Consider the following 23,906-nt stretch of genomic DNA (forward strand, 5'->3'; position numbering starts at 1 on the left):
TACAGTTTATACACACTAATGTTTTCCCATTTCTCCTATAAAGGAACCAGAGCAAACCTAATCAGTATGTAACTTAATTTGGAAGAACTCAAATTACAAAAGGGAAGGCCAAATATTACAGCCCTTAACTGTGCCCAAAACAAGATTCCTGATGATATTAGCAGCTGGAATATGAATGAATGCAGGTGGAGAAGTAAAGCATGCTAAAATTGTGTTCTCAGGTTTTTAGAAATTTATCAAATATTAAATTAAACATGGCTCTTTAAAGAAATGTCCAAAGCAGAGCAGTATTTTTGGAAATTCGGTCTTACCATCTGTGTGGTTTTTTTTTTGTAACCCAACGTATACAATGCGCAAAGTGCTAAGCAACACTACAGAAAACACATTTACATCAACACTGAAGATTCAGGGAAATGAAATTCCAACAATTTTATTTTTTAATGAGCTGTATTTTCTAAATTTGTTTTTATTTTTTTCCTGTTTTCATACAGTATTGAAAACAAAAACGCGGCACATTCACATTTTCCCGAGGAACTGTAAGGATGATCTCTACAGGGATAAACGCTGAGAAGCTTGAAGCTCAATCATTTTGATGTTGAAAAACTCTCCGAAGGAGTAAAGGCTTGATCTGAATGGTCTAGAACATGTATTGTAATTTAATAGAAGAGATGGTCGTCTTAATATTTAATGATTTAAAAGAACTTCCCAGTTCATGCGAAGAGTATAGTCCAAGAATAAATCATATTTGCGGAACACATTTTATGCTACGTAAGTGTATACTTTGCGGTCCTCAGGTGTTCGTGCCAAATATTCTCGCTCAATAAGTCCTTCAATACGCTTTTTAATAACAACTGGACTTGGTAGGAATCGTGCCTTCAGTTGCTGAGTTACCTGGAACGTAAGAAACATTATTTGTACTTTCTGCATTTCAATTCCCACTGGCCTCACTGTTTACAATTCCACCCACCCTGTGTGTGTGCATGTATATTTTGTACACACACACACACACACACACACACACACACAGAATTCAAGGTAATGTTTCACACATCTGATAAAGTGGCTGTAGTCCATGAAAGCTTATGCCATAATAAATGTGTTAGTTTTTAATGTGTCACAACACTGTTGTTTTTGCTGCAACGGACTAATATCCCCTCTGGAAATTATTTTACCATCGGTAGTGATACTAGCATAGCAAGAATGCACATATTAAAGCGAACTCTGGCTTTAAAGCAACCAGAAAGAATGTAACGTGTCTCCTCAATGATCCATGTTTTCACAAAGGCCACTGAAGTTAAATGAAAATCCTAAAAAGCAACCAACCATCAATACCAACTGGTACAGCTAACATCCTCACAATTTAGCAGCAATTTATTTTCATTATACAATTGAGATTGTTCTAAAATCATTGTGATTCATCAAGTTTTTTCTCTGGTTCTTTGAAATTCAAGTGGTTATGTTGTGAAAAGGCTCTTAACAGGATGTCTTGTTCAGAGATGGGCATTGCCATCACCACGTTGGATGCCATCTCATACTCAAAGTTCTTAGCAACAGTAACAATTTTTTTATATTAATACTAGGATTTTCACATTCTGGCAAGATGTGGTCTAGTGGGAATGTCAAGTTTATATGTAAAACACCTAGAATAATAATTTTAATAAAACCCACTGAGCTAAGAATCCAATTGACAGGGCAACATTTCTTAGCCTAATCTGTCCTGCAAGATGTTTCCATGAAGAACTGTAACACATTCTGAGAAGTTCTCACAGAAAATTAAAAAAAATCAGTCATATTGACCAAGATACACAAAAGGGTCAAGCAGCTGCCAAAGGACCAAAGGGCGCTTGTCTTGGGAGTTGAGTAATATTTCTGGGTTCTACCTAGATTTGAAAGCTCAACATGCAAAAGGAGAACAGATGGTTTTTGGTATTCATTGCAAACTGCGAGTCATACAATACTTAGCATTCAGTTCATGAGCAAATATTTAATTCCTTCAACAGAGGAATTACACATTTTAGGAAACACAGTAGGGCTTTATCAGTTTTCTCCTTCACTATATAAGGTCTCTCTAAGACAGGATTTGCAATCTAACATTAAGAATATTCTGAGGATCTTAGGGCATATCTATACTCCAAAATGTATATTAATTTTATATCAGCTTATCTGTCATGGCTATTCCCAAAAAATCCTAGGAATTGTATTCAAGTGAGAGTTCTAAGGATTCTGTTGAAGCAGGGATGGGTAATATTTTCTTGGTTGAGGTCTGCATTTCCTCAATTGAAACCTTTTAGCATCTGCATTTTAGCAGTGGGCAACAAAAAATAGCTAAAGCTCTAATAAAAGTTCCGTTCTTGCTCATAGCAGCATGGGGCTCTTTGCCTAGAGGCTTTCAGCCAGACAGCAGCTCCTGAATGCTCAGGAGACTGTACAACGTCACATGGTGACCTAGGCATTCCAGGAAGCACTGTTGGCTAAAAGCCTCTCTACTAGGAGTCCTGCGGTGCTGCGATAGTTGGCTGGGCTTTTTTGAAGTAAGACAAAAACCAGAAAGAAGTCCTGTCTGCCACCTCCTACAATCAAAAGGTAAATGGAACCCCTTCCCAATGAGAAATTTCATTGAAATTCTCCCCCTCCCTGTGAAAGAAGCAGAAAGAAATGCCTTGTTCACAGGGAGGGAAGGATTTCATGAAAGTAGGGGGCAGGGTTCGGCACAGTGCTATAATTTATTCCCCTAACTCCATTCAATCAACAGAGTGAGATTACCTCTGCTACTAGCACATTATGTTGCATCTTCTTCCTAGATTTCATTATCCGCACTATAGCAGCCTCTATCTCATGTTTTCTGTCATCATCTACTTTCTGTCTTGTTTCTTTTCTTTCTGGGTCCGATTCTCCTTGTTTGGCAGCAACTGAAAGAATAGGAGCAATACTTCAAAAGATAGAAATACTTTAAATATCAAATCCTAAAGACGTTAACTTTTTTGGCTGTTTGGACATACTGCCAAAAGATTTTTCTTCTGCGATTTCAATACATATTTGTAATCGAATAACGTGCAAAACTGCAACCCACCAAAAAGTATAAGAAAGAGACATGTTTCACATTCATTCATTTAAAGCAAGACTAATGCTTCTTGTAAGACAGGAGCTGGCAACTATTTTGGGGTAAAAGTGGCTGTGGAAGTCTTTGGGGGACACATAGGTGGGTGGGGCCAGGACACACAGACCCATTCACCCTCCCCCCCCCCACGCACAAACACTGACACACAGCCTCCACCCGCAACCATCTAGTGTGTGTGTGTGTGTGTGTGTGTGTGTTCGCGCGCGCATGTGTAGGTTAAAGTCTCCCCATCCCCAGCAATCTTGATCAAGATAGCTGTTTCTCCACTGCTGTCAGCAGCACCAGAACAGCCATCCATCCACTACCACACTGCTGATGGCTGAGCAGCAGAGGAAGCGCGCAAGTTCTGTGGGCCGCTTGCCCACCTGTGCTGTAAGGCTTGCTATTTAGAGTACAGTCAAATAGATTAATGTTGCTTTGGTGGAAAGGATCACATTTGTAAGAGCGCAGTTCTGGATAACCCAGGGCTGCTGATATACAGTCAGACATGCCACAGACTGATGAAAATAAAGGGAAGTGTCATAATGCGACTTTTGGGGCTAGTCTGGCTCCTACTGAAACAGTGTACATAGTTGATCTTATTTTCTATAATCCCCCAAACAAACTTACACAGCTACTAAACACAGACTGAAAAGAAAAGTATTTTCTGTCATAAACTGTTTATCGTACATGCGTGTCTCTATGTCTGTAACTGCTGTTTGTGGATCTTTTCCCTACCTTCCTTTTCCCCTTCCAGTCAAGGTAAGGTCATCTGATCCACCTCCCTTTTTATTTTGTACAAAGATCTTGTACATCACTGGTAACAAATTCAACCATTTACTTATCAAAGCTGAAGTGAATCAAGGCTTCAGTAATAATGGCATACATTTTTGAATATTCTTATTGTCCACAGTACATATTACAAAAGGAAATTAAAACCATAGGAGTCCAGCTAGCTACACCGAAGCCAGTACTGGTGAAAGGAAACGTTAGTTTTTTGCAGGTACCCCTATGAATAGGTCAATAAGATGGTTGTTGTACTAGTCAGTATGATTCCAGTATTGTAACCTATCATCATGCAAGCATGCACCATCAGTGCGCATGGAGCTTTACAGAGTATAAAGGACAGAACCCTGCCTCAAGGGGTTCACAATCTAAAATACGACACAGCGGAAAGGGGAAGAAGGGGAGGGACATGAAGGCAGGAATTAATTCAGGAAGAATGTACAGGATTAAAATAGGAAGAATGCACAATTACATGTACCTAGGTTTAGTTGCAGTAGGGCAAGGAAACAAGGGGGTTGTGCCAAAGGTCTCTCTCTCTCTCTCTCTCTCTCTTTTTTTTTGGAAAAGATGAGTTTTGAGAAAGGATTTGAAGTAAGGGGTGGCATCAAGTAGCGTACTGGGATGCAGTTCCAGGCATATGGGGAAATGAGAGAAAGAACGGGATCTTCTGAGTGAGTAGGAGACCTTGCAATAGCGGAGGATGGTGGAGCTAGAAAAATGAAGATCACGGGCAGGGATGTATTGGGATATAAGAGTAGAAAGATAGGGGAGGGCAAGGCCCTAGAAGTCTTTGAAGTTAAGAACAAGAAGTTTGTGCTAGATCTGGGGGCAGACAGGAACCCAGTGCAGGGATCTAAGAAAGGGCACGATGCAATTAGAGTGCTTACCGAAGTGAATGATTTTGGCAACAAAGTGCTGGATAGGAGGGAGGAACATGATGAGACAGTGTAAGTCCAGAGAGAAGAGGACTACAGTAGACTAGGCAACAGATAGTCAGGGCATGGATGAGAGATCTAGCCAAGGAGACAGAGAAGAAAAGGCCATAGTTTGCTATGTTGTAAAGGGTAAAGTATCATAACTTGGAAACAAACTGAATATGGGGAACAAAAGAGAGAGAAGAGTCATGGATATAGCCAAGGCTGCATGCCTGTTCAGCAGGACAGATTATTGACACTGTCAATCAATAAGGAGAACATACAAAAAGAAGAGGGCTGGGAACAGGGGGAGATGAGAAATTTGGTCATGGACATGTTGCCCTTAAGATGACAATGAAGCCTCAAGTGGAAATATCAGAAGGGCAGTTAGAGATGTTTGACTGGATGGAGGGAGAACATCCTGAGATAGAAAGGTAAAATTGGATGTCCTCAGGGTATAGGTGTTACTGAAAGCCACAAAATTTGATGGGGTCATCCAAGTACAGTATGTAGAGAGAAGGGAAGAAGGCCAAGAACAGAGCCTTCAGGGACACCAATAGAAAGAGGGAAAGAAGAAGAGCTTTACCCTGTGGAGACACTGAAAGAACATTAGACTGGAAGATAAATATCTGAGGACCAAATCACAGAGACTCAGGGTATAAAGAGAGTCAAGCAGGACTGCATCAAAGGCAGCAAAAAGATCAACAAGGATAAGGACTGAATAGAGACCTTTAGTGAGGTGTTCATCAGTAATTTTTATGAGGGCTGTTCCAGTGGATTACTGGGAACAGAAACCAGATAGGGGCTCAAAAGCAAAGTTGAGAAGAGAAACAGTTGAGTAAGCAGCATACTCCAGGAGTTTGGAAGTTGCATATTTAAAAGCAGTAGAGAAGGAGCCAGAAAGGCAGAATTTGATTATGTGGTGGATGGGAAGGAATACTGCGGGGGAGATGGCAACTAGGAGTCAAGAGGGGATGGGGCCCATAAATGATAGCTGAGAATGAAACTGAACATACCTGTTTGAATCTTGACTCTGTGCAGTTTGGATGTGAACTGATCATTCACTGTAAATATATGTCCATTTTCTATTTCTTTTGATTTTGGTTCTTTTGTGAGAACCCGTTGTGTTGGCTTTCCACATGCAAGGGACTGTAGCGCTCGTACAAGCTCTCTTTCGGGGATATCTGTCTCCTGTTGTATTTCCTATATTAAATTGAACAATGGATGTTTATGTGGCAAAGAAGGTTCTCAAGAAAACAAACTTGTGAACAGGTTTGAAGAGGTCTTCCCCCTTTACTCAAATTAGTCCAAGACTATCAATTCATATTTACAAAAAATGAAAGCAGATCTTGACTGTACAAGTTGATAGTAGTGTGTATTAGCACTTGATCTTACTACTTAACATAACAAGGTACACTGTAGCACAGGGCATGTTGTTCACAAATCTGTACAGGCATCAGATGACCTATACATTTAACACAGCAGTGTTGAAGTCTTTTCTGACCTATACTGCATCAGTCTCCAGGTGAGAGACAGAAGTATAGAGAACTCAAAAAATCCTGAACTAGAAAAGATCAGCCCAGAAAAAAGGGTGCAAGAACTCCTCTCCCCCTCCCCCACCCATACCCATTGTCCTCCCAATTGGGAGGGTGAGCAAAGAATATGGGGAATCCCTGATATCTCTGATCAATAATCACAGATAACAGTGGGGATGCCCCTGCGCACTGCTTGTCCTCATGACTGATTGGAGATAACATGAGAATTTCCCTCTGCAAGACTCCAGAGGGTGGGGCTTGGGGAAGACCCACAGAGAGAGCCAAAGCCTCTGTGGGTCAGAGGTGTCCAATTCCTGGTGTGTATAAAAACAAGATTTTTCCACAAAATATATTAAATATTGAAGTAGGAAAGTACTGTAATTGCTTGGAACTCCTCGGATTTAAATATACTTCCTTTAGGGGAAACATCAACTAGGCTACCTCTTCAAGCTGCTTGATTGGTTTTTTAAAATTTCACATTGAATTACAATGCCATTTCACCCTCTGTAGTGACATTCAAGGCAATATCCTATACTTTATTACTGTGTCACACACATGTCAGGAAGACAGCTAAGTATACATTTGCTGCATCATTACATGGCAAGTAAAAGTGAGTTCTGTTGCCACTAGCAGTAAGTACTGTAAATAAAAATATCTGTTTGGGCTTGCCACACTTCAATTTTGCCTAAGATAGTTTTAATGGGATTTTAAGATTGCCCTTGAATCAAAAGGATTTGGAAGCAATAAAAAATTCTTAAGAGCTGAACCCAAGATAGATTCAAGTATACAATGAATGCCGAATACTCTGACTTTCAGTAGCAATTGAAGAATATTTCTGAATTAGGGCTGATAGGAGCCATGGATAGTGCAAGCATTACTCGCCTTATATACCAAGTTCAGGAACTTCCTGTACAAATGCTCAAAGTGATGAATAATTCCCCTTCCTCATACTGTGCGGGAAGATAAGCGCATATTCAGAAGATAGTTGCAATTTTACAGAAAGCCACAGCTCATACCTCAAAAGTGTATTTTTCTCTGTTGTTAAAGAGCATTAGTATCGTCATCTGGAAAGTGGAGACTTGCAATATGTGCTTCCGTGTGTTAGAGCCAGTTACTTGGGCACCTCCTACACCAACTTCTGAGCCATCTTCCTGTTTTAAATTTTAAAAAGTCAAAAATCATTCTGGGAACATTATGTTTTGCTTCTTAAGTGTTCTATGTAACTTACTATAAAGTATAAGTTGTTGTCTGATTCATCTACTTACAAATTCAAAACAATGTTGTTCATTTTTAGATATTTATCTCCATTCTCTTTCCCCAGAGTTTAAATAGTTTTGCATTTAAAAGCAAAACAGCTTATAAAGCCTCCATTTGCTTTTTAATTAGCTATCTGAAGTATGTATCACCATCATATCTATTCAACAGGCTTTCAAATTTTGGCTGATGGTGTAAGTGTGACAAATTGAGGCAGCACAGATACAGAAATCAAAGGTCCTGAAGAGATCAAGGATTACACAATAAAGGGTAAAATTTCAATCCTTACTGGTAATGAGAAGTTAGGAGAGGGAAATGACAAATATACATGGACCCTGAAACTTAGGAAGAGGGGAATACTTAGCAAAATAGCTTGAGATCCCTGTAATTACATCATTGTGCATCATACACACATTTACAATAGTATTTAACATAATAAATGTCCCAGAATACCACTCTCTGAATTGTTAAATTTAGATTAACAGGGGTAAGTATTGTTAAAACCAGCTTGTTACATGAAAGATGGAAATGTATTTACAAATGAATTCTGTTTTTAAGGTAACAATAAGTGAAGATGCAATTCAAAGGCATAGTATGTGTATAGATATGGATGGAAGAAGTTATGTTTCTCTCAGTTCCTCATCTTTTTAAAGGTAGCTATCCTTTGTCCCCTTTACGCACCACTTTGTGGATTCTTTTAAAGATCGCTGCACAAGCCTGATTATTTTTCCTAATGTACGTATTTTTGTACACAATTTTGCCTAATATATGCATTTTTGAGAGCACTTTACCCTAACATGTACAATTTCTATTGGAGAACTATGTCACAATATTTGGAGATGTGTGAATACGAAAGGATAACTGTGTTTCAGTTCGTGCATTGGTTTGGGAAGAGGAAATTAGGTAAGTCTGCACTAAAGTGTTAACTAAACAAATTTATCCCCCATCCCACTTTATAGGCACAGCACTTACTTTTTTAACAGGACCATAGAAAGTGGCATTGAGATCTGCAGAGCCCATGTGATGCTGGAGTGTCAGTTGTCGTCCACTATGTTTGGCTAAATAAAATCTACAAAAATCAAGAAGTTGAATGGCCATTTGACCACCCAGGTTTTAAACAAAAACCTTTTATGTGTCCATATAAAAGTTTATTATTTTTGACTGATAGCACAGCAAGCAAGCAAGCAAGCATCAGTAGTTCTAAGAAGCAGACATAAAGTTAGCGTTCATCATAAACAAGGTCATGTTATGGATCAAAGACTTTTTAGGGGTAAAAAGTTTCCTTCAAAACCGTATTTCAGCAGTTTATCCCAAACACTATAAATGCTTAGTACCAATCTGAGCATTAAATGTTTAGTACCAGTACGGGCTCCAATACATCATAAACAAGTGGACTGAATCCAAAGGGCTGGCCAGGGGCTTCTGCACATGCACCACAGCTCCTGAGGCCTCCTGTCCTACCTCAGTCCCCTGCACCACTAGAAAAAACATTGTCAAGAATTTAGAAGATCCAAGTAGCATCCAATATATCATCACTAGCTACTGTTGGAAGAGGAAGTTACAGATGTTCGGGAGTGCATGTGGAAGCATTGAACACATAATAATCTGGCCATTGACTTAAAAAAAAAATTCTACTAACTATTCAGGAAAAAAAATCTTAACTATTCCTTACCTCCTAAATATTTCAAAAGCATGTCTGGGGGCTGGGGGAATGTTGCACTTTGGTGTGGCCGACTGAGTGGGCCAGTAGCCTGTTGTCAGAACCCGCACTGTCAGATCAACACCGCCTAATGAGACCTGCAGAGACAGACAAAATACATTATGAACTCTTACTGACTTTTTCATTTTTCTGTCTTCCATATAGCAGGAAATATATAGCTTACTATTCAAGATAGACATGGCTGCCTTATTTTCATTAAACCAAAACGTAACATATGAAGTGGTACAGGTGAAAAAGATAATTGGATGGAAACATCAGGTCATGTGAATCCACCCCCAAACTACATAATTAGATGACATGGAATAAAATGAAGGCACCAGCTTTAATCAAGCTAAAATCCATGATAACCTTCCGAACTCTTTGGAAAATTCCGGTGGTGGCTCTACTACCGTTAGCAATGGATAGAAAAAAAACTGATGAAGGTGAGAGAGATTATAAATATTCTGTGAATTGTATACTTTTTTCTACCAGTGTACAGCTTAAACATGGGATGGCAGGCAGGTATATCATGCTATTTTATTTTGCTGGACTTCTTTGCATTATGCAGCAGCAATTTTAACAATTTAAAAACAATTAAGTTTTTCTTTCAAAAACGGCAGTGCATTTTATGTTCTCCTTCCCCTATTTTCCATAGGGCTTTTCTTAAGCCACCATTTGATTTTGAAAGAACTCCATAATTTTGTAGAGTTCTGCATATAACACCACATATCATAAAATATGTAATGCTACTGTGTTAGTCATTGAAAAGGTAATTTTTCAATTTTGCATTTACTTGCTCTTTTCTTACCTTGGCTTTGTATGTATGTAGTTCCAGAATTGACCACCGATACTGACAACAGCACCATGGGCTAAACCTCAGCTCAGTTCATAGTGCTAAGGATAGCTTTTGATAGAGCTATAAGCCATGATAGCTAAATTGAACCTCCGGGTTCAGAGGCACTATATGCTTTTGAGTTCTGGATATTGGGGACAAACAACGAAGGAGACCCAGTACCTTCATGTCCTGCTTGTGTGCCTCTTTGGAAACAGAGCCCTTGGTGGTAGACCAGTTGAGCCCTTGGTTTGATCCAGCAGGACTTTTTACATTCTTATGTTATTTACTTTTGTTAATGTGAACAGCTTAACTTTTACAGTAAACATTCTGTCATAATTCTAGTTCTACACGTAACTGATTTGCCATTAACAATACCATGTAGAATTTTCACTAATGGGGTTACCAAAGAAGAGAAAAATTGCATCACATTTTTAAAGTTTTGCTATGAAACATGCAACAATATGAAAAAGAAACAGGGCCAAAGCAGATGAAATGGAGATGTCTGACTGCATTTCCTATCTTTAAATTTCTTTAAAAACCAGACTTGTAGAGAACTGCATCATGACCAAGGTGCTTGGGGAGGAAGGTTCAGCTCCTTCCCCCTGTACCATTTCTCCTAAATGTAAACATCCCCCCCCCCTCTGCTATTTGTCCCATTATATAGGTCTCATGTTCCTTGGTCTTCAGTTAGGTAGCTCTCAAATTATTGTTATCTATGGGTCCTAAAGTAAAGTATCAGATGCCTAAAAGTCAGTTTGACTGAATAACCTAAGGTGTTAAGAATCCTAAAGTGCAACTCTGATGACCTACAGTCTTTGTGTATGCGCCACAGATAAGCTTTAAATGGAGTACAGTACTCTCTTAAATATTGTCAGATGCTTAATTATTTCCTATCATACGAAAGTTGGTGTGTGCCATCTGCTGGTTAAGCGGTTCAGTTAGGAGATTTAAGCCCTACTCAGGAATTTGACTTATAGCTAAAAGTAAACACACACATCACACAGAATAGCCCCTCCCTTTGACGTCTACATGTACAACACAAACGTCTTCAGAGAATAGGCCTCTGCTTGTACAGCTGTACACATAGAGCGCCCCCCCCCCAAAGTTTTTGTATGCAATATTGGGGGCAGAACTACTCACCACGACTCCACTCTGGGCTCATTATTTGAACTGTAATAGGACCTTAATAGGGCTACAATTCTGAAGAATTTTAAATCTTATTCAAACTAAGTGTAACACATACTATGAGGATAGGACCTAACTGGCCACCAGTTTTCTGCCTCAAATATTATACGACTTAATGTAGTTTTGAATATATCCAGGGGTATCCACCCACCCCTTGCTTTGTCTGAGTTCCTTCTCCCCTTGTTGTTGTTGTTCAGTCGTTAAGTTGTGTCCGACCCTTTGTGACCCCATGGACCATAGCACGCCGGGCCTTCCTGTCCTCCGCTCTCTCCCGGAGTGTGCTCAAGTTCATATTCATTGCATCAGTGATGCTATCTAGCCACCTCATCCTCTGCCGTCCCCTTCTCCTTTTGCCTTCAATCTTTCCCAGCTTCAGGGTCTTTTCCAGGTAGTGTTCTCCTCGCATCTCCTGGCCAAAACATTTAAGCTTCAGCTTCAGTATCTGTCCTTCCAATGAGCACTCAGGATTGATGTCCTTTAGGATTGACTGATTTGACCTCCTTGCAGTCCAGGGGACTCGTAAGAGTCTTCTCCAGCACCACGGTTCGAAAGCATCGATTCTTTGGCGCTCAGCCTTTCTTATAGTCCAGCTCTCACAGCCATACGTTGCTACTGGGAAAACCATAGCTTTGATTATACAAACCTTTGTCGGCAAGGTGATGCCTCTGCTGCTTACTATGCTGTCTAGGTTTGCCATAGCTTTCCTCCCAAGGAGCAAGCGTCTTTTAATTTCATGGCTACAGTCACCGTCTGCAGTGATCTTGGAGCCAAGAAAATAAAATCTGTCACTGCTTCCATTTCTTGCCCTTCTATATGCCAGGAAGTGATCTTGAAGAGATCTCTCGTCTTTCCCATTCTATTGTTTTCCTCAATTTCTTTGCATTGTTCATTTAAGAAGGCCTTCTTGTCTCTCCTTGCTATTCTCTGGAACTCTGCATTCAGTTGGATATATCTTCCCCTTTCTCCCTTGCTTTTCGCTTCCCTTCTTTCCTCAGCTACTTGTAAAGCCTCATCAGACAGCCACTTGGCTTTCTTGCATTTCTTTTTCTTTGGAATGGATTTCGTTGCTGCCTCCTGAACAATGTTACGGACCTCCGTCCATAGTTCCTCACTCTGTCTATCAGGTCTAATCCCTTAAATCTATTCCTCACCTCCACTGTATATTCATAAGGGATATGATTGAGGTCATACCTGAATGGTTTAGTAGTTTTCCCTACGTTCTTCAATTTAAGCCGAAATTTTGCAATAAGAAGCTCATGATCCGAGCCACAGTCAGCTCCAGGTCTTGTTTTTACTGACTTCTCCATCTTTGGCTGCAAAGTACATAATCAATCTGATTTCGATATTGACCATCTGGTGATGTCCATGTGTAGAGTCGCCTCTTGTGCTGTTGGAAAAGAGTGTTTGCTATGATCAGCGTGTTCTCTTGGCAAAACTCTATTAGCCTTTGTCCTGCTTCATTCTGTACACCAAGGCCATGCTTGCCTGTTATCCCGGTGATTTCTTGACTTCCTACTTTAGCATTCCAATCCCCTATGATGAAGAGGACATCTTTTTTTGGTGTTAGTTCTAGAAGGTGTTGGAGGTCTTCATAGAACCGATCAACCTCAGCTTCTTTGGCCTCAGTGATTGGGGCATAGACTTGAATTACTGTGATGTTGAATGGTTTGCCTTGGATTCGTACTGAGATCATTCTATCGTTTTTGAGATTGTACCCCAGTACTGCTTTTCCCACCCTTTTGTTGACTATGAGTCCTACTCCATTTCTTCTAAAGGATTCTTGCCCACAGTAGTAGATATGATGGTCACCTGAATTAAATTTGCCCATGCTTGTCCATTTTAGTTCACTGATTCCCAAGATGTCGATGTTCAATCTTGCCATCTCATGTTTGACCACCTCCAGCTTACCTTTATTCATTGACTTTACATTCCAGGTTCCTAAACAATATTGTTCTTTACAGCATCGGACTTTCTTTTCACCACCAGACACATCCACAGCTGAGTGTCCTTTCAGCTTTGGCCCAGCCGCTTCACTCTTTCTGGCGCTACTTGGAAATTCCCTCTGCTCTTCCCCAGTAGTATGCTGGACACCTCCCTCCTTCTCCCCTCCACCCCACCAAATCTCTCAGAACTACAGTGTACATAGTGCAATGCTACAAGTATTTACTTGTTTTGCGGAGCCCAGAAGGAACAAGTTACCTTTTGAGAGCAGCAACTACCATTTGCACTGGGCAGTGAAAACACAGGGCAGTGCTTGAAGATGGCTTCTCTTGCTGGGTTTGTGTGTCTCCTTCCTTTCAACGTGCTGAGGTTCCAAGGTTATCAGGCCCCAGCAGGGATGGGAGACAAAGCCCTGTGTCCTGTGTGTGTTACTTTTCATTTTGCATTAAAAATCTAGCAAGTCTTAGAGCTGTGGATGTACCATGATTCAGTCGGAACCAAAATATGGTATGAGCCGCAGAATTCAGCTTCCCGAGAACCTCATATTTCAGTATAGAATTATCCTCAGTCTTCTGGTGATTGACTCTAGCATCATGGCACCAACCACATTCCCCCACCCCATCATATCCAAATTTGCTGCCTCTTACCTCCCTTCTTCTGCTCTCTCTAGAACTGCTGTTCCAGTACGCAGAAAGCAATCGTCCTCTATGATCTTTTTCTCCCCAAATTCTTCCAGCTACTTGCCTTCGCAAAACCTGCCACCCCTGTGTCTGATTCTGCTACTTTTGCAGCTCTCAACTTTTGCCACACCCTTTACTCTGAAGGCTGCAGTAGGGATGGTGGACTTTTCCATTTAAAATGCTTACAGTTGCAGCCCCTGCCCACCCTCACCTCAGTGTCTGAAGCTCATTCGGTTCAATTCTATTCCTCTCTGCATATCTGTGTTGCTGTCATATACTGCGCCTGATTCCCCTCTCAACTTTCCAGATCATGCTTGGCTCACCTCCTTTCACTCTGACAGCTGCTTTCCACCTAATCTTCTGTTCTGATCTTAAATTTGGATTGACTTCCCCCACTCATTACCTTGATTTTACTATCACCAAGCACTGATTTGTAGGACTTCCTCACTAGGAACATTTTTTTCAATGATTTCATACACTTCATACACCTTCCCTATGTTCTACCTCTTGTTCCTTCCTGTGACATGCAGTCAACCGATACTGTGACTTCTCTTCTGTCACTTCTGCTCTTTCCTTCCTCGGCCTTCTCTCTTCATAGGAGTTGCCATCTCAGGCTCAGTATGTCCAGGATTGAATTTCTTATTTTTCCTGCCAAGTTCTCTTGTCCCCATATCAGTTGACAACATCACCATCCACCTTGTAGATCAGTCACAAAGCCTTGGTTTATCTTTGATTCTCTCCTCTCATTTGTTCCGCATAAGCAATGTGTCACCAAGACATGGATCTTCTTTTTCCAACACAAATCTTCCTCTCTTCCCTCTTGGTGAAAATTCTGGCTTAGACTTAGCAGGAGTCAAGATAGACGATGACAAGCCTTCTCACTGGCCTTCTGTTGTCACAACTCAGCCCACTCAGCCCTCTCATTTCAATCTAAAGCTCTTTTCAACAAATCGTGCATCGCTCTTGTTGTATAAACCACATACAGTGCCCCTCCAAATCCCTATACTGGCTACCTTTCTGATCCTGGATAATGACAAACCCCTTATCCTTACCTTCGAAGTCTTCAGTGGCTTTTCTATATCCACCCCTTTTCTTTCCTCTCTCCTATTCAGATATATTCCTTCTCCAATTTTCATTTCTCCAGTTCCACCACTGTCAGCTGTCCAACAATCTCTTGCTCTCTCTTGCTATCCCTTTTGGCTGGAACTTCCTCCAAGAAGCCCTTTGTGATGTTACCTTTCTTGTCCTTCAAATCCCTTCTTAAAACCTAATTTTCCATGCACTCCTTAGTTCCATGTCTCAGTCCTCATCCCTACTGAAACTTGGCATAAATAAACTGACTGCATATCCTTGTTCTATTTCTCTCTCTCTCTCTCTCCCTCCCTCCCTCCCTCACCAGCATCTCTCTGTGTTGCCTGTTCCTCCACTGAGTTTAGATTGTAAGCTGTTTAGGGCAGAGACTTGCCTTTGTTACACCGTGTCATGGACATTTATGTTCAAATAATTATCATTTTTAAAGCCAAAATATCTAGCCCTTATGGCTGCAAAGATGTTTGAACATCTTTGTTCATCTTTGCTTTGCTATAACATTAGAACAGAATGAGGACAGAGTGAGATTTTCAGGGGCAACAGTTCCTCATATAGCTCCATACCTCTCCTCCCCCCTTTCAAAATGCAAAATGGTAAAAACTGCAAAATAAATGACGCAAAGACCAATTACATAAATTTGCTCAACATAATTTATGAAGGCTTCAGAATTTAAATTGCCTGGGCACAGAACATGAAACTTTTAAAGCCCGAATACACAAATACATGTTCTTAATGCAAAAGGAGAAGAGTGCTATATATGTAGCCTGTTATGGTACTGGCTATCACAGCTCTCTTGACTGCTACTTCCCTTAGGTAGCAAGTGTCAATATGGAAATAAGTTACTTTTAATTGGTGGAAAATAATTTGGAAGGAAAAAAAACCAATGACCCCAAAGATTACATAGGAAGGGGGGGAGGGGAGAAGAGTGGCTGTAGTTGCATAAACCAAATGGAATGTAATAAACAAAAGGTCAGTCCAAACTCATACATACATGCAATTAGTTCCAATAAGCTAACAAAATTAAGTGTTGATAATGGAAAAATTAAGATAAAATCAGTTCATATAATTTCATTGCGCTGTTGGAAATTGATCCAGTATCAGTTTGTAAATGCAAAAGTATACCAGATTTTAACAGTTGTTGAGTACTTACACAGGAAAATTATCAAATGTACTAAATCATTCTATCTGACTCTTTGTTAAAGGGTTTACACTGTACTCCAATTACAGGGCCTCAAAAAATAAATGTATTATTTTAAACTGGCATCCAGTTTTCAATGGTACTTTCTGTGCCTACTGTGATGACCCCTGAAGAGTCTCTGATTCCACACAGAGAACCTGAGAAATGGCTACCATCCTAGCAGCACGTGCCCTACATTATTGACTACCAAATCAAGGAGGTAATGATGACATAATAATACTGGATTCTTTTGAGGGCCTGTACTAGAATAAAGTACCTTTAACAATAATTTGAATAGAGTAAGAATTAATTTACAAACTGACACTGAATCTGTTTCAGACAGAACAATGAAATTACTTTCATGAACTGGTTTACTTGGTTTCTTGGTAGTAATACAACTGATTTTGTAATTAGTTTTATAAGTACATTAGCAGGTGAGATTTCCCCCCACGCCTATGTGCTGCATGTGCATGGGCACTAGGCATTAATTCCCTGCCTGGGGAAGTGGCAGTAGAGAGAATCCTGACTGGTAACTTGGACATATTATACAATTTTTGAGTTATTGTCTAGATTATAACTGTATCTACTATCTTAAAATAGTACTATATTGAATACTGTGTTATATGTGGGATTGCCTTTGAGAAGTCTTTGGAAATTTCAACTGTTTCAGAACATTGTTAGTATATTATATCAGTTCCTAGGGAATTCCATCTGTTCCCAGGCACAATTCAAATTGGAAGGGTTGGAAGGTATCTCAACGGGTGACATGCCGCCCTCTGAACCTTGCCAGAAGCTGAGATCTCCATCACAGGCCCTTCTGTGGGTGTCCTCATCCATGGACGTTGGGCAGCTGTCCACCAGGGAGGACTTTCTTCTGGTCAACTTCACAACCTCCCAAAATATCATAAGTAACCTCCAAAAGCCCAGAGAAATAAGACAGACTTACTTCTGTCCACCAGGGAGAACAGAAGCCCAATTTTGGAACTCCCTCCCCAAAGAGACCAGCCTGGAACTGTTATTTATTTCATTTCTATACTGCCCAGTAGCCAAATTATTATCTTTTAGGAACCAGATAAAGTCTGTCTTATTTCTCTGGGCTTTTGGAGGTTACTTATGATATTTTGGGAGGTTGTGAAGTTGATTTTCTGGTGGATGAATTACTCAGTTATTTAATTACTGCTCCCTGTGTTTTATTCAGTACGCTGGTCAGGTTTTTTTTTTATCCTGCTGCTTTGTATTTTATAATGTTGCACACTGTGTTTCATTGTTTTATATTTTTTATCGTTAAGCTGCCTTAAGGGAGCAATCCTATGGCTGCTAGACACTGGCTAGATGGCCATAGGATATGCTGTTTTCCTGGAACTGACCTCAAAACCGACCTCCCCCAACATCCGTGCTGCCTCGGAGCCAGCGCATAACAGCCCCATCCTCTGTGCTCGCAAGAGAAGCGTGGAGGGGCCGGAAAGGGGCATGGCTGGGGGCGTTCTGGGGTGGGGAGACAGTAGCTACCTGTATGACACATCCAATGTGTTGTACAGAAGCCTCCTTCCCCGCTCCATGCTCCTGCAGCTTGACAGCTGCAATCAGCTGTCTAGCAGAAAAAGCAGGGCAGGGGAAGAACGGAGGGAATGCTCCTCTCCATGCCTCTCCTGCCCTGCTTTGGATAGGCTGGTTGCCTCTGAGTTCAGAGGTGGCCACCTATCTAGATAGGATTGTGCCCTAAATTGCTTAACAGAAATAGCAATCCTTTATTCAGATGCCTAAGCTTTACCTTAAAAAACTTTTTCAAATTAACGTAGTAAAGATATAATAAAAAACCTGCAAGAAATCAATGTTCAGATACCAGTGAAAGGGCAAACCAGAAGTTTGCTTCTTACCCCTGTTGCCTGTAGATGTTGCCTAAATTCATCCATTGTTGTGTTTGAGATGCTCATGTCCCTGAACATTCCTTCCAGTTTTGATGTAAATTGACATCCACATTCAGTCTGCAAAAAGAAATATCATTTATGACATATGACTTTAAAATTATACACAACATTTTCAGGCCAGATATTTAAAATCAGAACATTACAAAACAGAGGGAATATTTTTGTGGTTTCCCACAAATAATCCCAAGTTATGGAAAAGGGTATTATGTTCTGCACAATTCCAAACATCAGTACAACAGCAACAACCACCCCAAATGCCAAGCTAATAATACTAATGTAGGCCATGACTTTCCTAGATCTGATCAATGACGCATGGAAAATATCAAATCTTGTATTGGAAGTGAGGAGTATCTGCCATCCCAATATTTTAAAATACCACATGGAAGTAGAGAATGACCTGGTTCGCACATAATGACAATCCTGAGTATGCACTGAGTACGGGTTGTTGAATTCTGGGTTGTCATTATGTGCAAACACAGAACTCTGGGTTAACTCTGGGTTGTTAACCTTGAACAACCAAGGAAAAGAGGCCATGGTTTGTTGTTGGGTTGTGAACTCTGGGTTGTTTTAACTCTGTGTTGTCATTACATGAGAACCCAGAACATGGGTTGTTTTGCCAGGCTACAGAGGCATCGGGCAAGAGTGGTAAATCCCAACCCCACCCCAGCTGCTCTACATGCTGGTAATACAGCGCTGCATTTGGAATATAGGGAGGGAATGGGTGAGGGAGGGAATCAAACAACCCAGGAATTGAAAAACATGTGAATCAAGTCAATGGCAATATTCTTGTTAAGCCTCTTCCAAGACAAAATAAATAATGTTCTCTTAGCTAGCTTTATTAGCACATAGAACACAGTATTTCAGGTCCAGATGTACTATCGAAACAAGTACATACTATGAAGAGGTGGGTGAGGAGGAAGAGCTTAAAGCTTGGAAAGATGGGATGGGGAGCTTTACCCTCCACAAGGTATCTTCTGGGGAACCTTTGGGCTACTGAGCCACACACATCCATCCACTTCTTACAATCCACAATCTTTCTCAATAATGAACAGAAAGAATTATTTATGCTATAAGGATGAGAGAAAAATACAACTTGGAGGAGAGGGATGTACCTTTCCCCATCCACCAGGAGTTCCTGGGAATCTCTAAGCATGGTGGAATGACATCGCCTGCATTACTAACATCTCTTTCCCAAGCTTTCCAGCACAATTTCAGGGTCATAAGGCTGGCTGGAAACCAACTATTGTTCCAAGTATTGCAGTTCCAGGTTTTAAAAATGGTACGGATTCACTACCAAACTAATTCTTGGTTGACAACGAACAAAAATTTAATGCCCTAATATTGATATTTAGAAATACAGCTGGTTAGCATTTTTCAGAATTTACGAATTATTGAAACACACTGGCAAGTAGTAGATTAAATTGCAATTATACCACTGTAGATGTAATTTTACTGATGGAATGTTGGTCTGAGACCAGAAACAAAGGGTAACTGTCACTAACAATGAGATGACTTCTGTGGACTGACCTTACCTTTAATTTAGATATCATATTTTTCTCAGAGTCATCTGAAACACTTTTGTTTGTCAGAAGCCTCCTTGCCAAATGCTGTTTATAGTATCGTTCAAATACATCTTTCTCTTGCATAAACCTAAACAGAACCATTGCTTTGTCCAATATAGTCTCTACTTCTTGCTCAGTTAGCTGTTAAAGACAAAAAACAACATTATTTTTCATGTAAATGCTACCAATCTCTATTGGTAGAAACTCTGCCTGCAAAATCTCATGATTAAGAAACAACACTGACAACTCAATCCTGTGAATGTTTCCTCAGAATCCCACTGTGGTCAATGGGGCTTACTCCCAGGTAGTACACATACAAGTGCAGCCATAGTCCACTTAGGGCAGCTTCACACTTCATGCAGTAATCACATTTTTTGTGACTATACAGGGATTTACTGCAATAAACACTAAGTGTGAAAAGGAGGCATATCTCAAATATACAATGGTTACATGGCAGGGGGTCACAGCCAATCACAGCTCCTTATTTCATATATCCCATGTGTCTCCAAGTGTTTGAAGGAGTCTCTGTTCCGTATTTTCCATGTTATTATGGACAACGGACCTTCAAACACAACTGGTGTGTAAAAACTGGTTCTTAACAAGTCAAGACTGTGTGATGACAAATGAGAAGCAAATCAGAGGTACTAAATGGCTCATTTGCAATACCCGAGTCTAAATCTTAGACAGGAGTACCATGGCTTTGAGAGCAATCCCATGGGGAGCCATAGGATATGGCAGATTTACGCTGCCTCCAAGGTGGTTGACAGATCTATCACCTTTGGGGAGGAATCCCCACTCAGCTCCCATCCCCAGCTGCTGAGGAAAGCTCTGTAGTTGTTGCAACCTCAGACAAGGACAGGGGGAAAGGAGATACGCTGGTGGGCAGAGAGGGGAGAGGCCATGGATCGGCCAGTTCCAAAGGCCTCTCAGCCCAGTCCCCATCCCTGGCAGTGTGACCCAGCTAGACAGGTTCAGAGGCCAATCTAGAAGAAAATTGCTTTTTTGAAGACAGAGAGGCAAAGATTGCTTTCATCACTCCCCCAGCTCTGCTGGCAACAGCCCAGCAGGGCAAAGGATTCTTGGAAGCCTCCAAGATTGGAGGCTTCTGTCTAGCAGGTGACAATCCAGGAGGACTGCACCCTAAATATCTAATTGTAGTTAAATGCTTCATATCACCTGTTTCTTTTATGATACTGTAGCCTATACAATCTTTGGGTACCCAGTGCAGATGAGAAAACTGGTTCTCTTCCTTGCAAAATATTTAGGGTCATTAACAAAGAGCAGAAAAGGTTGACGCAACTAAAGTATTTGTCCACCTTTGTAGCTCAGCTGTGTGATTAGCTTTGAGTAATACCAGAGAACCACTTTCATATGAAGGGCAGAAAGCTGGAGTGAACAGGCGAAGAGCTGCCATATACAAGAGCAGGAAATGCTTAACACTTTTAGATCTCCAACTAAAATCACTGCATCAGCGAGTATAGGACCATAAGTTAATGTAATTTTAGACACCTGGAAAGCATTTTTTGTAAACATTCTGTGGCATCTCACACCAGACATCAAGTTTCTGATGCAATAGTTAAAATTTGTTGGTAGAAAAATCACAAACTGAATGTGACTTTTTTGGTTTGGTTATTTATTTTTGGTCTGAACTTACAGGACCAGAATTCTACTCTACAAAGAACTTCAAGTTGTTGTACTGTATTATGAAGACATACTGCAGAAGATTATTAGAATATAAACAGATCAACTTTCAACACTGCCACCAGTAACACTTAGGACATTTTAAATTGTCACGAATGCTCAGCATCTCATTCTAAAATAAAAATTAAAATCAGGACTGAGTCAACCAATAATGATTCAGTTCTGCTCAAATGTCTAGTGAATATCTTATTTCCATGAAATTATTCTATGCCACCCAGTTTGAAATAAGCATACTAGGGATCAACGGGTAAGAGTTTTGACTTGAGTTGTCAATGACAACACCACAAAAATAACTGATGTTGCAGTCAGGGTGCTAACCATCCTCTCAAATAAGCTTACTTCAGTTTGCCATATATTGCACTGAGGGTAGGTGACAGATGATCAAAGGGAAGGAAGCCATATCATTCTTGCTGACCTGCTGTGCCAGCACAATAAATCAATTCTGGGGCAATTTATTTATTAGCCAAAGCCAAAGATTTGCACCATTCAATGTCCACATCAAATATCGTGCTATTATTTTTATATAGCGGTTTGCAAAAACAAAACAAAATCACCCACTACTGGTAACATCTGCATTTTCATTTTGAACATACTTTACAAAAAAAAAATTCTGTAAATGACTGAGGGCAACTTTTGCATCATAACAATTCAGAAAATACCTTTGGTTTCTATACTTTAATCTTAGATAGGCAAATATTATATAGTCATAAAACCCAAACATTAATAACTCCCTCAAATAACCTCAACCTATATTCAAAGAAGATACCAACAAAGATATGGTACAAACAGATCTTCATGACAAACCTATTAATTCCCTTCTAGTACTTGTGGCCCATGGGCTGCATGCAGTCCTCAGCCTAGTTTCATGTGGGATCACGGGGGGAGGGGGGAGAGATGGTATGGCATAGAGGAAGAGTGAGTAAGCTATGCAATCCTGCAAACTTGGCCCACTTTTGGCTCTGGCTCCACTCACCATTGGCTGCATCCCCCCCACCACTTGACTTTTCTTGTGGGCCAACAGCCATTCTTAGGAAATATTACCCAGACCTGGTTTAGTACCTATACCTGTTTGGGCCCTATTAACTTTTATTAGCTCCCCACCCCTCTATACAGCCAAATTCTGACCAAAACCTCCATGCTTGGAGACTTATATTCACCATCTAAAACTAGTCCAATCAATAAGGTCTACATATTTGTTGTTTCTTGAAGTTTAAAATATAAGAAAGACTTTTACTTCCCATAAAAGGCAATAAGTCCTCATTGTCAGACTTCTTTCAATCTTTTTTAATTTATACCATACTGTTTATAAGGTTGCAAAGTAATTTTCTGACAATATAGAATTTATTCACTCAACTGCACTGTTTATTGCATTTTACAAGTTAGACAGCACAAAGAAATACAGGTTTAACTTGCTGTTTTGCTACAAATTAGCATAGTTGTAACTGAAAGTATACTTACTCCTTTGACTCCTTTTTTTAGCTTGTCATCAATAAATAATGAGAGATACTCTGGAGACCTAGAGTTGAGGTTGAGGAAGTACTCGAAGTCACCCGCAATAGTTTGTTTGAAGAGCCTGTCATTATTAAAAGATTCTTGAAGGAAGCGGTCAAACCTACTCTTCAAATCCAGTAAACCCTTAGAAAAACAAAGCATTTTTTCAGATTTCTACTATAACCTAGATGAATATCACATCCATTATTTCTTGAGGTTCTAGGACTGGCCATCTTTTGCTGTGTAAGCCAGGATCTCTTAACTGTTTGTTATTTTGTTTGTTGTAATTTAGAATACTTTATTTGACAAAAGGTTAAGCTAACAAAGAAACTGATAATTAGGAACTTGCTTTCCCAGACCCAAAGAAGAAGCCTTCCCCCCATTCTAGTTGTCTTCCACTGGAGAAGAGAAATTCAGTTTGCTTAAATGAGTCATTAAATGGCATACTGGTAAATTTGAAGGAAGTTTTTAAACATTTCTGGAACAAAAAATTCTCAACACTTTCTCTTTGTTCACCTTTGGTACAGAACATTTTTTACAACAGCATTTTAACCGCTCTCAAAATGAAATTTCTGTGGGGTTGACATGGGGAAAATGAGTAGATTTAAGGTTTTAGCTACCTGAATATAGTCAACTGGGTTCTTTCCTTCTCCTTCTTCAGATACAAGAGCTTTACCTTGCTCCCGCAGGTAGGAGCTCATACACTCACACATTGTCTTTAGACCATTCGGCACCCGGCTAAACAACTTGTACATGCAAGCAAGGTCTACAATGGAGAAAAATATGTATGTATCTCACCACTACTACCAACATGTTATTTTGGTCATAAGACAACGGATAAGCAGAATAAAAGCTCAGGTTTTTTGTCAAATCTTTCTCCCCTATCTCAATGAGAAGTATCAATGTGAGGCTTTCCATCCTTCTGTTTTGGGGCAGCAGACATGAAATGTACACAGTATTACCCTTGTCAGTTTTTCCTTAAAAAAAAAAAGAAAAAAAAGATCTGGTATTTTTCTATAGTAGAATGTAGTT

General features: G+C 40.2%; 1 protein-coding gene across 1 annotated transcript in view; it reads right to left on the reverse strand.

Annotated features, from left to right (window-relative positions):
* Window positions 1–305: 305 nt before the first annotated feature.
* CUL3 (cullin 3) overlaps window positions 306–23,906 on the reverse strand; it is a 69,146-nt gene continuing 45,545 nt past the window's right edge. Inside the window, exons 7-16 of the mRNA XM_084847128.1 lie at window positions 23,495–23,640; window positions 22,842–23,018; window positions 19,653–19,823; window positions 18,070–18,177; window positions 9,259–9,383; window positions 8,559–8,655; window positions 7,349–7,483; window positions 5,814–6,000; window positions 2,764–2,909; window positions 306–891 (exon numbers count right to left, since the gene is read on the reverse strand). Of these exons, the coding sequence (XP_084703254.1) occupies window positions 760–891; window positions 2,764–2,909; window positions 5,814–6,000; window positions 7,349–7,483; window positions 8,559–8,655; window positions 9,259–9,383; window positions 18,070–18,177; window positions 19,653–19,823; window positions 22,842–23,018; window positions 23,495–23,640 (1,424 nt within the window). The 3' untranslated portion in view covers window positions 306–759. The remainder of the gene's footprint in view (window positions 892–2,763; window positions 2,910–5,813; window positions 6,001–7,348; window positions 7,484–8,558; window positions 8,656–9,258; window positions 9,384–18,069; window positions 18,178–19,652; window positions 19,824–22,841; window positions 23,019–23,494; window positions 23,641–23,906) is intronic.

The sequence above is a fragment of the Heloderma suspectum genome, chromosome 3, assembly GCF_057233095.1.
Source record: "Heloderma suspectum isolate Gila_16-S chromosome 3, 16-S_ref, whole genome shotgun sequence".
Lineage (NCBI taxonomy): Eukaryota > Metazoa > Chordata > Lepidosauria > Squamata > Helodermatidae > Heloderma > Heloderma suspectum.